Raw genomic sequence first — 18,422 nt, 5'->3', positions numbered from 1 at the left:
ATATACAGAGGAGAGGAGATCTATATATATATATATACAGAGGAGAGGAGATCTATATATATAAACAGAGGAGAGGAGATCTATATATATATATACAGAGGAGAGGAGATCTATATATATATACAGAGGAGAGGAGATCTATATATATATACAGAGGAGAGGAGATCTATATATATATACAGAGGAGAGGAGATCCATATATATATATATATATACAGAGGAGAGGAGATCTATATATATATATATACAGAGGAGAGGAGATCCATATATATATATATATATACAGAGGAGAGGAGATCTATATATATATACAGAGGAGAGGAGATCTATATATATATACAGAGGAGAGGAGATCTATATATATATATACAGAGGAGAGGAGATCTATATATATATACAGAGGAGAGGAGATCTATATATATATACAGAGGAGAGGAGATCTATATATATATATACAGAGGAGAGGAGATGTATGTATATATATATATATATATATATATATGTATATATATATATATATATATATAGAGCTTGAGGCGGTAGGCAGCACTTCCGATAGAATGGATATGGTGCAAGCAGTCTGGGGCCCCTGGTCTTGGGTCCAATTCATATAAAACATAAAGGATTTTCGCTGCACTCAATAGTAGTGAAAAAATAAAAAAAAGTGGCTTTATTCCAAAAGCAAACAGCAGCGACGTTTCGTTGTTCTCCCAACACCATTCTCAAGCTAAATAACAGTGATCACAGCAAAGTATATATAGAGGGTGAAACAAATCAATCCTAATTACAAACAATTATAAATATGTAAACATTCGGAAAGTGCTTACAGTGCATCAGAAGGATATTAGGGGATGTACAATGGTCATCCAGATACAAGTGAGTGATAATAAAATCATCTCTATGCAGATCTTATACATAGGTACAACAGAGAATGGTATAAATATAAAAACAATAAAGTATGTAAACAAACATCTTAAGTATCATAGGGATTCAGGGCAGGTGTGTGGCGTCACTCACCGAGGAAGCGTGTCCCATGTGTAACAGGTGTAATGGCGGCGAACGCCAGTGTAAAGATACAGCCAGTGTCATGGCGACAGACGCCATGTATAAATAAAGTTGTAAAGGAACGGACCAATCACCTCTGGTGGAAATAGATCACATGACTATCAGTGTAACGTCAGTGTATTGGCCGGGTCCGCATGCGCACCGCTGCAAGTCACATAGCGGTGGCCATCTTAATGTAGGGCAATACTGCATGAGGTGTTGGCAAAGCGCAATATCAATAATAGAAAAGTAGTATGTCTGAGTCCGTGGTTCTGTCCCCACTCATCCTGAACGTATAGCAGTCATACTGGGCACACATCTCTCTCACCCACCAGGGAATCCCAACGTCCACCGCCCGATCCTTGCCGACCCGGAGGGGATCACCCGGTCACATGTCACAGGGCCACTAAGGGTCCCGGACACTGACCCCGGGGGGCGCCCTGGTACCTGGGCTACCAATACCTGGACGAGAGTGCCACTCAATCACCAAATGCACAGATCCCCCTGGTCGGCCCATTGTATCAGGCAGGAGACCCCTCACCAGCGCTTTGTCGATCTTTGTGGAGCAGATTCTTCGCCCTTATACTACTCGGGCGAAATCCTGTCTTCATGACACGTCAGATTTTCTGTTGAAAATCAGGGATTCACACGTTCCGGATGGTACTAGATTAGCTACCATCTTATTACAGTACAGGTGTGTTATATAGAGGATATCTTATTACAGTACAGGAGTGTTATATAGAGGGTGATATCTTATTACAGTACAGTAGTGTTATATAGAGGATGATATCTTATTACAGTACAGTAGTGTTATATAGAGGATGATATCTTATTACAGTACAGGAGTGTTATATAGAGGATGATATCTTATTACAGTACAGGAGTGTTATATAGAGGATATCTTATTACAGTACAGGAGTGTTATATAGAGGGTGATATCTTATTACAGTACAGGAGTGTTATATAGAGGGTAATATCTTATTACAGTACAGGAGTGTTATATAGAGGATATCTTATTACAGTACAGGAGTGTTATATAGAGGATGACATCTTATTACAGTACAGGAGTGTTATATAGAGGGTAATATCTTATTACAGTACAGGAGTGTTATATAGAGGATATCTTATTACAGTACAGGAGTGTTATATAGAGGATGACATCTTATTACAGTACAGGAGTGTTATATAGAGGATGATATCTTATTACAGTACAGTAGTGTTATATAGAGGGTAATATCTTATTACAGTACAGGAGTGTTATATAGAGGGTGACATCTTATTACAGTACAGTAGTGTTATATAGAGGGTGATATCTTATTACAGTACAGTAGTGTTATATAGAGGATGATATCTTATTACAGTACAGTAGTGTTATATAGAGGGTAATATCTTATTACAGTACAGGAGTGTTATATAGAGGGTAATATCTTATTACAGTACAGTAGTGTTATATAGAGGGTGATATCTTATTACAGTACAGTAGTGTTATATAGAGGATGATATCTTATTACAGTACAGTAGTGTTATATAGAGGGTAATATCTTATTACAGTACAGTAGTGTTATATAGAGGGTGATATCTTATTACAGTACAGTAGTGTTATATAGAGGATGATATCTTATTACAGTACAGGAGTGTTATATAGAGGGTAATATCTTATTACAGTACAGTAGTGTTATATAGAGGATGACATCTTATTACAGTACAGTAGTGTTATATAGAGGGTGATATCTTATTACAGTACAGTAGTGTTATATAGAGGATGATATCTTATTACAGTACAGGAGTGTTATATAGAGGATGATATCTTATTACAGTACAGTAGTGTTATATAGAGGAGGAGATCTTATTACAGTACAGTAGTGTTATATAGAGGATGACATCTTATTACAGTACAGTAGTGTTATATAGAGGATGATATCTTATTACAGTACAGTAGTGTTATATAGAGGATGACATCTTATTACAGTACAGTAGTGTTATATAGAGGATGATATCTTATTACAGTACAGTAGTGTTATATAGAGGATGACATCTTATTACAGTACAGTAGTGTTATATAAAGGATGACATCTTATTACAGTACAGGAGTGTTATATAGAGGATGACAGCTTATTACAGTACAGTAGTGTTATATAGAGGATGATATCTTATTACAGTACAGTAGTGTTATATAGAGGATGACATCTTATTACAGTACAGTAGTGTTATATAGAGGATGACATCTTATTACAGTACAGTAGTGTTATATAGAGGATGACATCTTATTACAGTACAGTAGTGTTATATAGAGGATGACATCTTATTACAGTACAGTAGTGTTATATAGAGGATGATATCTTATTACAGTACAGTAGTGTTATATAGAGGAGGAGATCTTATTACAGTACAGTAGTGTTATATAGAGGAGGAGATCTTATTACAGTACAGTAGTGTTATATAGAGGATGACATCTTATTACAGTACAGTAGTGTTATATAGAGGATGATATCTTATTACAGTACAGTAGTGTTATATAGAGGAGGAGATCTTATTACAGTACAGTAGTGTTATATAGAGGATGACATCTTATTACAGTACAGTAGTGTTATATAGAGGGTGATATCTTATTACAGTACAGTAGTGTTATATAGAGGATGATATCTTATTACAGTACAGTAGTGTTATATAGAGGATGATATCTTATTACAGTACAGTAGTGTTATATAGAGGATGATATCTTATTACAGTACAGTAGTGTTATATAGAGGATGATATCTTATTACAGTGCAGTAGTGTTATATAGAGGATGATATCTTATTACAGTACAGTAGTGTTATATAGAGGATGATATCTTATTACAGTACAGTAGTGTTATATAGAGGATGATATCTTATTACAGTACAGTAGTGTTATATAGAGGATGACATCTTATTACAGTACAGTAGTGTTATATAGAGGATGACATCTTATTACAGTACAGTAGTGTTATATAGAGGATGATATCTTATTACAGTACAGTAGTGTTATATAGAGGATGACATCTTATTACAGTACAGTAGTGTTATATAGAGGATGATATCTTATTACAGTACAGTAGTGTTATATAGATGTATATAAGCCCTCAGTACTGTATATTAGAAGTATTTCATGTCTGTCCTGTTTCTCCTGTTTCTTCTTATAAATGTCGCGGTTCTTTGAGGTGTCGGCCGCTCGCCGGTGATAATCAGGATCAGATTTCCCATGGATCACTGGCGGGTCACGTGACAATTGGTTCTCCAATAAATAAATGGTCATAATATCTGGCAGTTATAGGGGATGTCCTCTGTATATGGCGGAAGGGGTGTAAATATATATATATACAGCCTGTAGGTCATGTGACTAATGGACGTGTCTCTTCTGTACAGATCGCACGACAACAACAACAACTACTACAACAACAACACAAAATCAACATCCTGCAGCAACAGATCCAGGTCAGTGTCACAATGGACAAGTCCGTCCTATGGGAGGGAAGGGGGGGTAAGTGACCTTATATAACATCCCGTAGTGTAATATTACTTATTATAAGAGAATGATGACATCACTGAGAATACAGCCTATCCATCACTAGAGATCAGCGGTGACATCACTGAGAATACAGCCTATCCATCACTAGAGATCAGCAGTGACATCACTGAGAATACAGCCTATCCATCACTAGAGATCAGCGGTGACATCACTGAGAATACATCCTATCCATCACTAGAGATCAGCAGTGACATCACTGAGAATACAGCCTATCCATTACTAGAGATCAGCGGTGACATCACTGAGAATACAGCCTATCCATCACTAGAGATCAGCGGTGACATCACTGAGAATACAGCCTATCCATCACTAGAGATCAGCGGTGACATCACTGAGAATACAGCCTATCCACCACTAGAGATCAGTGGTGACATCACTGAGAATACATCCTATCCATCACTAGAGATCAGCGGTGACATCACTGAGAATACAGCCTATCCATCACTAGAGATCAGCAGTGACATCACTGAGAATACAGCCTATCCATCACTAGAGATCAGCGGTGACATCACTGAGAATACAGCCTATCCTTCACTAGAGATCAGCGGTGACATCACTGAGAATACAGCCTATCCATCACTAGAGATCAGCAGTGACATCACTGAGAATACAGCCTATCCATCACTAGAGATCAGCGGTGACATCACTGAGAATACATCCTATCCATCACTAGAGATCAGCAGTGACATCACTGAGAATACAGCCTATCCATCACTAGAGATCAGCGGTGACATCACTGAGAATACAGCCTATCCTTCACTAGAGATCAGCGGTGACATCACTGAGAATACAGCCTATCCATCACTAGAGATCAGCGGTGACATCACTGAGAATACAGCCTATCCATCACTAGAGATCAGCAGTGACATCACTGAGAATACAGCCTATCCATCACTAGAGATCAGCGGTGACATCACTGAGAATACAGCCTATCCATCACTAGAGATCAGCAGTGACATCACTGAGAATACATCCTATCCATCACTAGAGATCAGCGGTGACATCACTGATTATACAGCCTATCCATCACTAGAGATCAGCGGTGACATCACTGAGAATACAGCCTATCCATCACTAGAGATCAGCGGTGACATCACTGAGAATACAGCCTATCCTTCACTAGAGATCAGCGGTGACATCACTGAGAATACATCCTATCCATCACTAGAGATCAGCGGTGACATCACTGAGAATACAGCCTATCCATCACTAGAGATCAGCGGTGACATCGCTGAGAATACAGCCTATCCATCACTAGAGATCAGCGGTGACATCACTGAGAATACATCCTATCCATCACTAGAGATCAGCGGTGACATCACTGATTATACAACCTATCCATCACTAGAGATCAGCGGTGACATCACTGAGAATACAGCCTATCCATCACTAGAGATCAGCGGTGACATCACTGAGAATACACCCTATCCATCACTAGAGATCAGCGGTGACATCACTGAGAATACAGCCTATCCATCACTAGAGATCAGCGGTGACATCACTGAGAATACATCCTATCCATCACTAGAGATCAGCGGTGACATCACTGAGATACAGCCTATCCATCACTAGAGATCAGCGGTGACATCACTGAGAATACACCCTATCCATCACTAGAGATCAGCGGTGACATCACTGAGAATACAACCTATCCATCACTAGAGATCAGCGGTGACATCACTGAGAATACAGCCTATCCATCACTAGAGATCAGCGGTGACATCACTGAGAATACATCCTATCCATCAATAGAGATCAGCGGTGACATCACTGAGAATACAGCCTATCCATCACTAGAAATCAGCGGTGACATCACTGAGAATACAGCCTGTCCATTACTAGAGATCAGTGGTGACATCACTGAGAATACATCCTATCCATCACTAGAGATCAGCAGTGACATCACTGAGAATACAACCTATCCATCACTAGAGATCAGCGGTGACATCACTGAGAATACAGCCTATCCATTACTAGAGATCAGCGGTGACATCACTGAGAATACAGCCTATCCATCACTAGAGATCAGCGGTGACATCACTGAGAATACAGCCTATCCATCACTAGAGATCAGCGGTGACATCACTGAGAATACAGCCTATCCATCACTAGAGATCAGCGGTGACATCACTGAGAATACAGCCTATCCATCACTAGAGATCAGCGGTGACATCACTGAGAATACAGCCTATCCATCACTAGAGATCAGCGGTGACATCACTGAGAATACATCCTATCCATCACTAGAGATCAGCAGTGACATCACTGAGAATACAGCCTATCCATTACTAGAGATCAGCGGTGACATCACTGAGAATACATCCTATCCATCACTAGAGATCAGCGGTGACATCACTGAGAATACAGCCTATCCATCACTAGAGATCAGCGGTGACATCACTGAGAATACAGTCTATCCATCACTAGAGATCAGCGGTGACATCACTGAGAATACAGCCTATCCATCACTAGAGATCAGCGGTGACATCACTGAGAATACAGCCTATCCATCACTAGAGATCAGCGGTGACATCACTGAGGATACAACCTATCCATCACTAGAGATCAGCGGTGACATCACTGAGAATACAGCCTATCCATCACTAGAGATCAGCAGTGACATCACTGAGAATACAGCCTATCCATCACTAGAGATCAGCAGTGACATCACTGAGAATACATCCTATCCATCACTAGAGATCAGCGGTGACATGACTGATTATACAGCCTATCCATCACTAGAGATCAGCGGTGACATCACTGAGAATACAGCCTATCCATCACTAGAGATCAGCAGTGACATCACTGAGAATACATCCTATCCATCACTAGAGATCAGCGGTGACATCACTGAGAATACAGCCTATCCATCACTAGAGATCAGCGGTGACATCACTTAGAATACAGCCTATCCATCACTAGAGATCAGCAGTGATATCACTGAGAATACATCCTATCCATCACTAGAGATCAGCAGTGACATCACTAAGAATACAGCCTATCCATCACTAGAGATCAGCGGTGACATCACTGAGAATACATCCTATCCATCACTAGAGATCAGCGGTGACATCACTGAGAATACAGCCTATCCATCACTAGAGATCAGCAGTGACATCACTGAGAATACAGCCTATCCATCACTAGAGATCAGCGGTGACATCACTGAGAATACAGCCTATCCATCACTAGAGATCAGCGGTGACATCACTGAGAATACAGCCTATCCATCACTAGAGATCAGCGGTGACATCACTGAGAATACAGCCTATCCATCACTAGAGATCAGCGGTGACATCACTGAGAATACAGCCTATCCATCACTAGAGATCAGCGATGACATCACTGAGAATACAGTCTATCCATCACTAGAGATCAGCGGTGACATCACTGAGAATACAGCCTATCCATCACTAGAGATCAGCGGTGACATCACTGAGAATACATCCTATCCATCACTAGAGATCAGCGGTGACATCACTGAGAATACAGCATATCCATCACTAGAGATCAGCGGTGACATCACTTAGAATACAGCCTATCCATCACTAGAGTTCAGCGGTGACATCACTGAGAATACAACCTATCCATCACTAGAGATCAGCGGTGACATCACTGAGAATACAGCCTATCCATCACTAGAGATCAGCGGTGACATCACTGAGAATACATCCTATCCATCACTAGAGATCAGCGGTGACATCACTGAGAATACAGCCTTTCCATCACTAGAGATCAGCGGTGACATCACTGAGAATACAGCCTATCCATCACTAGAGATCAGCGGTCACATCACTTAGAATACAGCCTATCCATCACTAGAGTTCAGCGGTGACATCACTTAGAATACAGCCTATCCATCACTAGAGATCAGCGGAGACATCACTGAGAATACATCCTATCCATCACTAGAGATCAGCGGTGACATCACTGAGAATACATCCTATCCATCACTAGAGATCAGCGGTGACATCACTGAGAATACAGCCTATCCATCACTAGAGATCAGCGGTGACATCACTGAGAATACATCCTATCCATCACTAGAGATCAGCGGTGACATCACTGAGAATACAGCCTATCCATCACTAGAGATCAGCGGTGACATCACTGAGAATACATCCTATCCATCACTAGAGATCAGCGGTGACATCACTGAGAATACAGCCTATCCATTACTAGAGATCAGTGGTGACATCACTGAGAATACAGCCTATCCATCACTAGAGATCAGCGGTGACATCACTGAGAATACAGCCTATCCATCACTAGAGATCAGCGGTGACATCACTGAGAATACAGCCTATCCATCACTAGAGATCAGCGGTGACATCACTGAGAATACAGCCTATCCATCACTAGAGATCAGCGGTGACATCACTGAGAATACAGCCTATCCATCACTAGAGATCAGCGGTGACATCACTGAGAATACATCCTATCCATCACTAGAGATCAGCGGTGGCATCACTGAGAATACAGCCTATCCATCACTAGAGATCAGCGGTGACATCACTGAGAATACAGTCTATCCATCACTAGAGATCAGCGGTGACATCACTGAGAATAGATCCTATCCATCACTAGAGATCAGCGGTGACATCACAGAGAATACAGCCTATCCATCACTAGAGATCAGCGGTGACATCACTGAGAATACAGCCTATCCATCACTAGAGATCAGCGGTGACATCACTGAGAATAGATCCTATCCATCACTAGAGATCAGCGGTGACATCACAGAGAATACAGCCTATCCATCACTAGAGATCAGCGGTGACATCACTGAGAATGCAGCCTATCCATCACTAGAGATCAGCGGTGACATCACTGAGAATACAGCCTATCCATCACTAGAGATCAGCGGTGACATCACTGAGAATACAGCCTATCCATCACTAGAGATCAGCGGTGACGTGACTAGAGATGAGCGGTGACGTGACTAGAGATGAGCGGTGACGTGACTAGAGATGAGCGGTGACGTGACTAGAGATGAGCGGTGCTGTGACTAGAGATGAGTGGTGCTGTGACTAGAGATCAGCGGTGACGTGACTAGAGATGAGCGGTGACGTGACTAGAGATCAGCGGTGCTGTGACTAGAGATGAGCGGTGACGTGACTAGAGATGAGCGGTGCTGTGACTAGAGATCAGCGGTGACGTGACTAGAGATGAGCGGTGACGTGACTAGAGATCAGCGGTGACGTGACTAGAGATCAGCGGTGACGTGACTAGAGATCAGCGGTGCTGTGACTAGAGATCAGCGGTGACGTGACTAGAGATGAGCGGTGCTGTGACTAGAGATCAGCGGTGACGTGACTAGAGATCAGCGGTGACGTGACTAGAGATCAGCGGTGCTGTGACTAGAGATCAGCGGTGACGTGACTAGAGATGAGCGGTGCTGTGACTAGAGATCAGCGGTGACGTGACTAGAGATCAGCGGTGACGTGACTAGAGATCAGCGGTGACGTGACTAGAGATCAGCGGTGACGTGACTAGAGATGAGCGGTGCTGTGACTAGAGATGAACGGTGCTGTGACTAGAGATGAGCGGTGCTGTGACTAGAGATCAGCGGTGACGTGACTAGAGATCAGCGGTGACGTGACTAGAGATCAGCGGTGACGTGACTAGAGATCAGCGGTGACGTGACTAGAGATCAGCGGTGACGTGACTAGAGATCAGCGGTGACGTGACTAGAGATCAGCGGTGACGTGACTAGAGATCAGCGGTGACGTGACTAGAGATGAGCGGTGCTGTGACTAGAGATGAGCGGTGACGTGACTAGAGATGAGCGGTGCTGTGACTAGAGATCAGCGGTGACGTGACTAGAGATCAGCGGTGACGTGACTAGAGATCAGCGGTGACGTGACTAGAGATCAGCGGTGACGTGACTAGAGATCAGCGGTGACGTGACTAGAGATCAGCGGTGACGTGACTAGAGATCAGCGGTGACGTGACTAGAGATGAGCGGTGCTGTGACTAGAGATGAGCGGTGACGTGACTAGAGATGAGCGGTGACGTGACTAGAGATCAGCGGTGACGTGACTAGAGATCAGCGGTGACGTGACTAGAGATCAGCGGTGACGTGACTAGAGATCAGCGGTGACGTGACTAGAGATCAGCGGTGACGTGACTAGAGATCAGCGGTGACGTGACTAGAGATGAGCGGTGCTGTGACTAGAGATGAGCGGTGACGTGACTAGAGATGAGCGGTGACGTGACTAGAGATCAGCGGTGACGTGACTAGAGATGAGCGGTGCTGTGACTAGAGATGAGCGGTGACGTGACTAGAGATGAGCGGTGCTGTGACTAGAGATCAGCGGTGACGTGACTAGAGATCAGCGGTGACGTGACTAGAGATGAGCGGTGCTGTGACTAGAGATCAGCGGTGACGTGACTAGAGATGAGCGGTGCTGTGACTAGAGATCAGCGGTGACGTGACTAGAGATCAGCGGTGACGTGACTAGAGATGAGCGGTGCTGTGACTAGAGATGAGCGGTGACGTGACTAGAGATCAGCGGTGACGTGACTAGAGATGAGCGGTGCTGTGACTAGAGATGAGCGGTGCTGTGACTAGAGATCAGCGGTGACGTGACTAGAGATCAGCGGTGACTAGAGATCAGCGGGGACATGATGAGGATGCAGATCTTCCGGTTCCTCTCATCCTTCTCACATTTTCGTGCCCATGTTGGGGATTGTTCCGTAAAATAACGTGTCTTATATGAATGTGTCAGATATGAGTCGCAGTCAGACGGGATTGGCGCGGTGCGTGGTACTTACCCTCTTGTATGTTGGTAATTACCTAGTATTGAACGTGGAAAAAACATCGCCATAGCAACGGTCTTCACATGACTAATGCAAACGGATTCTGTTACATGGATTAGGCTAAAAATAATAATACCGCCCCAAACACCCAGCGACTTTACCGCAAAGACGAAAAATGCTAAAATCTCCCAGAAATAATAATATGGCGGATTTTATAAGTATATTTAAGTATTTTGTGTAGTATGGTGGTATACATCGGGGGCGGCGGCGGCGGCGGAAGGAAATTTGTGGAGATTAAATGGAGACATTTGTGCTATTTATATTAGAGATGAGTGGTGACCGCTCCATCCAGAATAAAGGAGGAAATATCTATTTACAGAAATATCTATCTATCTCATATCTATCTATTTCATATCTATCTCATATCTATCTATCTCATATCTATCTATCTCACATCTATCTATCTCACATCTATCTATCTCACATCTATCTATCTCATATCTATCTATCTCATATCTATCTATCTCATATCTATCTATCTCATATCTATCTATCTCATATCTATCTATCTCACATCTATCTATCTCACATCTATCTATCTCACATCTATCTATCTCATATCTATCTCTCATATCTATCTCACATCTATCTATCTCATATCTATCTATCTCATATCTATCTATCTCATATCTATCTATCTCATATCTATCTATCTCATATCTATCTATCTCACATCTATCTATCTCATATCTATCTCATATCTATCTCACATCTATCTATCTCACATCTATCTATCTCATATCTATCTCATATCTATCTATCTATCTATCTCACATCTATCTATCTCATATCTATCTATCTCATATCTATCTCATATCTATCTATCTCACATCTATCTATCTCACATCTATCTATCTATCTCACATCTATCTATCTCACATCTATCTATCTCACATCTATCTATCTCACATCTATCTATCTCACATCTATCTATCTCACATCTATCTATCTCACATCTATCTATCTCATATCTATCTATCTCATATCTATCTCACATCTATCTATCTCACATCTATCTATCTCACATCTATCTATCTATCTCACATCTATCTATCTCCTATCTATTTCATATCTATCTATCTATCTCATATCTATCTATCTATCTATCTATCTATCTATCTCATATCTATCTATCTATCTATCACACATCTATCTATCACACATCTATCTATCACACATCTATCTATCACACATCTATCTATCTATCACACATCTATCTATCTCACATCTATCTATCTCATATCTATCTCACATCTATCTATCTCATATCTATCTATCTCTCATCTATCTATCTCACATCTATCTCATATCTATCTATCTCACATCCATCTATCTATCTCACATCTATCTATCTCACATCTATCTATCTCACATCTATCTATCTCTCATCTATCTATCTCATATCTATCTCATATCTATCTATCTCACATCCATCTATCTATCTCACATCTATCTATCTCACATCTATCTATCTCACATCTATCTATCTCACATCTATCTATGTATCCGGACAGGGCCGGTCTCCTCGGTGGCTGCCGGTCCCGGTGTCCTTGTGGTTAATAATGGAGGAGCTGACGATCTCTGGCTGAGCCGCTCTCAGATCTTAGACTTTATTCATGTGATTAAACACTAGAGATTGTAGTAGTGTTGAGCGTAGCGCGCGGTGTATAGCGGGAGCGTGCGGATCAGCAGTAATTACTCTCCACATTAGCCCCGTGTCCACCATGACCCGCTTAATTAATTTTTTGCTGGGATAATAATAGTAGAAATATATTTAAGGATTCGCTTCATCATTAAGTGTCTAATTGACCTCCAATTCTGAGCGTCGGACCTCTGCTTTATAGCGAAGTCTGCAAAAGACACGCTGCCTAATCACTGCACAGTATCACTTCTCCTGTCTACTCAGATGAGGCACAAAGGCACAGTACCACTTCTCCTGTGTACTCAGATGAGGGACCAGGCACAGTACCACTTCTCCTATGTACTCTGATGAGGGACAAAGGCACAGTACCACTTCTCCTATGTACTCTGATGAGGGACAAAGGCACAGTACCACTTCTCCTGTCTACTCAGATGAGGCACAAAGGCACAGTACCACTTCTCCTGTGTACTCAGATGAGGAACCAGGCACAGTACCACTTCTCCTATGTACTCTGATCAGGGACAAAGGCACAGTACCACTTCTCCTATGTACTCAGATGAGGGACAAGGCACAGTACCACTTCTCCTGTGTACTCAGATGAGGGACAAGGCACAGTACCACTTCTCCTGTGTACTCAGATGAGGGACAAAGGCACAGTACCACTTCTCCTGTGTACTCAGATGAGGGACAAGGCACAGTACCACTTCTCCTGTGTACTCTGATGAGGGACAAAGGCACAGTACCACTTCTCCTGTGTACTCAGATGAGGGACAAGGCACAGTACCACTTCTCCTGTGTACTCTGATGAGGGACAAAGGCACAGTACCACTTCTCCTGTGTACTCAGATGAGGGACCAGGCACAGTACCACTTCTCCTATGTACTCTGATGAGGGACAAAGGCACAGTACCACTTCTCCTGTCTGGGTTGTTGTCTGTGATGGGTCGATACATTGAGGATCCTGCGGTTTAGTTACAGGGAGGACAAGGGATGTGACACCAGAGAACAGTAACACGCCATGAGCAAACAGTAATGTTATCATAAAACAATGTATCATGTGACTGTGAGCGCCCCCTGTTTGTCAACATCAGGATGTAATAGTGTCCTGTGGGGACAAAAAAATTGTAAAGAAAATATTTAAAAAAAGTTAATGTGCATAAGCCCCACCCCTAATAAAAGTTTTAATAACACTCCTTTTTTTTTTTTTTATAATGTAAATGAAAACATTTGTAATATCACCGCGTGTGGAGACGACCGAACTATTAGTATAAAATGTTAATTGAACCACACGGTCAATGGTGTAAATCAAAAAAAGACAAGACCTGCTGTGTACAGTCACTTCATATATCATAAAAAATGTTTATCAAAAGTCCCATAAAAACAAAAAGGGTCCAACTAAAAAATACAGATCACAGTGCAAAAAATTACCGTCATACAGACAAGTATACAGAAAAATAAAACCTAATAAAAAATACAAATCACAGTGCAAAAAATTACCGTCATACAGACAAGTATACAGAAAAATAAAACGTAATAAAAAATACAAATCACAGTGCAAAAAATTACCGTCATACAGACAAGTATACAGAAAAATAAAACGTAATAAAAAATACAAATCACAGTGCAAAAAATTACCGTCATACAGACAAGTATACAGAAAAATAAAACGTAATAAAAAATACAAATCACAGTGCAAAAAATTACCGTCATACAGACAAGTATACAGAAAAATAAAACCTAATAAAAAATACAAATCACAGTGCAAAAAATTACCGTCATACAGACAAGTATACAGAAAAATAAAACGTAATAAAAAATACAGATCACAGTGCAAAAAATTACCGTCATACAGACAAGTATACAGAAAAATAAAACGTAATAAAAAATACAAATCACAGTGCAAAAAATTACCGTCATACAGACAAGTATACAGAAAAATAAAACGTAATAAAAAATACAAATCACAGTGCAAAAAATTACCGTCATACAGACAAGTATACAGAAAAATAAAAAGTTCTAGGGGGTCAGAGGAGGAGGGTTGTAAGGAAACGGATTCATACATATGGGGATCATTGTAACCGTAAGGACCTACAAAATAAAGATAATATATCAGTTTTACCAAAAAGTGCATTGTGTAGAAATAGAAGCCTACAGGACTCTCAAAATTTAGTTTTTCTTTTTTTTTCAATTTTACCTTGCAAATAATTTTTGGGGGGGTTTCACTGTAGTTATTGTGGTTAAATGATTGATGTCATTACAAAGTACAATTAGAACAACAACAAGAACAATAACAACAACACTAACAATAGCAATAACGTGAAGAACAATAACAAGAAGAACAAGAACAAGAAGAACAACAACAATAACAATAGCAATAACGTGAAGAACAAGAAGAACAAGAAGAAGAAGAAGAGGAAGAAGAAGAGGAAGAAGAAGAAGAAGAGGAGGAAGAGGAAGAAGAAGAAGCCTCATATGGGTCTGTAGGATGAAAATGTTCTGGCTATTATAAGTTTAGGAGGAAAACGAAAGTGCAAAAACTAAAAATCCCTGCGTCCTTAAAGGGGTACTCCTCCACTAGACATCTTATCCCCTATCGCGGGGATCCCACCGCTGGGGACCCCTTCATTCTCCCTGCTGCACCTGGTGTTCGTTTAGAGAGACAGGTGCAGTGACAGAGACTTGCTCCGCTCATGAAGTCACAGCCACACCCCCCTCAATATAAGGCAGAAAATGAAAAGGAGGACAGTGGCCGGCACTCACCAATCAGGAGACTTTATTTTCTTGTGTGGTGCATGAATCAAGTAGCAGTGGCAGGGATCAGAGGCAGGGGTCTCCCGAGAAAATAAAGTCTCCTGATTGGTGAGTGCCGGCCACTGTCCTTCTTTTCATTTTTTGCCTGGATATGTATCTATTTGGCTACGTGCACCACCGCTAACAGGACAGGTGCCCGAAGTGGATTGACTATTGGGGCTGCTTTGTTTATTTAGAGTGGTGTTAGTGCTGGTGCCATTTGCATCTTCTTAGAACAACCCCCTAAATATAAGTCAATGGGAGCTGGCGTGACGGCCGTCATGCCCCCTTCCATAGACTTGCATTGAGGGGGCATGGCTGTGACATCACGAGCCTCCGCCCACATCTCCGGTCATCTGAATCAGAGCGGTGTTCGCTTCGTGCATCGGATGTCTGGGGTGCTGTAGTCGAGCCTGCGGGTGAGGGTAGGGGTGCTGTGGCCCTTGTCTCGGTGTGTACACACAGCACTGATCTTCTTGTAACCTTCCCACATTCCCGATACTGTATGGACCCGTAGGATTTGTGGTGTCCCCAGGGCGATGTTGAATTTAACGGGACGGTCCTGCTGGATGTAGGCGCTTCTGACATCTTGTTGTGGTCTAGAGGAGCAGACGTCCTGGCAGCAGCGGGAGGCGCTCAGCCTGATGTGTACATTAAGCAGAGCTGATTAAATGATTTATCGCCCTGTATACACAATCTGCGCAGGGGGAGCGCCGCTAATAGAATGAATGGCAGGCGCACTGAGGAAATAGGACCCCCGGGGATCGGCCTCTGCTCCAGACCTGACAGCCGCTTGTCTCCGGTAAACCAGCCGTAATTTCTCACATATGTGCTGGGCCTGTAGGCCGCAGACTTCACAGGATGATGACTACTTCTCCTCTGAGCTGGGAAACATCTGCAGCGCAACTGCAGCAATGAGACATCAGAAATCATAGTATTCGAAAATACCCCGACTACACCTCCAGAAAATACCCCGACTACACCTCCAGAATATACCCCGACTACACCTCCAGAATATAACCCGACTTCACCGCCCAGAATATACCCCAACTTCACCTCCAGAATATACCCCGACTTCACCTCCAGAAAATACCCCGACTTCACCGCCCAGAATATACCCCGACTTCACCTCCAGAATATACCCCGACTTCACCGCCCAGAATATACCCCGACTTCACCTCCAGAATATACCCCGACTTCACCTCCAGAATATACCCCGACTTCACCTCCAGAATATACCCCGACTACACCTCCAGAATATACCCCGACTTCACCGCCCAGAATATACCCCGACTACACCTCCCAGAAAATACCCCGACTACACCTCCCAGAAAATACCCCGACTACACCTCCCAGAAAATACCCCGACTACACCTCCCAGAAAATACCCCGACTACACCTCCCAGAAAATACCCCGACTACACCTTCCAGAAAATATCCCGACTACACCTCCCAGAATATACCCCGACTACACCTCCCAGAATATACCCCGACTACACCTACCAGAATATACCCCGACTACACCTCCCAGAATATACCCCGACTACACCTACCAGAATGCAAATCAGCAGAGGGATCACACTAGTAAAACAGGGAATGCTGGGAGCTCTGTAGTACAATACATGATATAACTCAGGATCAGTACAGGATAAGTAATGTAATGTATGTATACAGTGACCTCACCAGCAGAATAGTGAGTACAGCTCTGGAGTATAATACAGGATATAACTCAGGATCAGTACAGGATAAGTAATGTAATGTATGTACACAGTGACCTCACCAGCAGAATAGTGAATACAGCTCTGGAGTATAATACAGGATATAACTCAGGATCAGTACAGGATAAGTAATGTAATGTATGTACACAGTGAACTCACCAGCAGAATAGTGAGTACAGCTCTGGAGTATAATACAGGATATAACTCAGGATCAGTACAGGATAAGTAATATAATGTATATACACAGTGACCTCACCGGCAGAATAGTGAGTACAGCTCTGGGGTATAATACAGGATATAACTCAGGATCAGTACAGGATAAGTAATGTAATGTATATACACAGTGACCTCACCAGCAGAATAGTGAGTACAGCTCTGGAGTATAATACAGGATATAACTCAGGATCAGTACAGGATAAGTAATGTAATGTATATACACAGTGACCTCACCAGCAGAATAGAGAGTACAGCTCTGGAGTATAATACAGGATATAACTCAGGATCAGTACAGGATAAGTAATGTAATGTATGTATACAGTGATCTCACCAGCAGAATAGTGAGTACAGCTCTGGGGTATAATACAGGATATAACTCAGGATCAGTACAGGATAAGTAATGTAATGTATATACACAGTGACCTCACCAGCAGAATAGTGAGTACAGCTCTGGAGTATAATACAGGATATAACTCAGGATCAGTACAGGATAAGTAATGTAATGTATATACACAGTGACCTCACCAGCAGAATAGAGAGTACAGCTCTGGAGTATAATACAGGATATAACTCAGGATCAGTACAGGATAAGTAATGTGATGTATGTACACAGTGACCTCAACAGCAGAATAGTGAGTACAG

General features: G+C 42.1%; 1 protein-coding gene across 1 annotated transcript in view; it reads left to right on the top strand.

Moving 5' to 3' along the window:
* The window catches only part of LOC130331910 (transcription factor Sox-6-like), a gene marked incomplete in the record, with an annotated part of 403,713 nt that overhangs the window by 262,729 nt on the left and 122,562 nt on the right, over positions 1 to 18,422 (top strand). The window contains 1 exon segment of the mRNA XM_056553725.1: positions 4,431 to 4,499. Within this exon segment, the coding sequence (XP_056409700.1) occupies positions 4,431 to 4,499 (69 nt within the window).

This window comes from Hyla sarda, unplaced genomic scaffold (assembly GCF_029499605.1).
Source record: "Hyla sarda isolate aHylSar1 unplaced genomic scaffold, aHylSar1.hap1 scaffold_36, whole genome shotgun sequence".
NCBI lineage: Eukaryota > Metazoa > Chordata > Amphibia > Anura > Hylidae > Hyla > Hyla sarda.
Note: the sequence above shows the minus strand (reverse complement) of the source record. Positions and strands in the feature narration are given on the sequence as shown.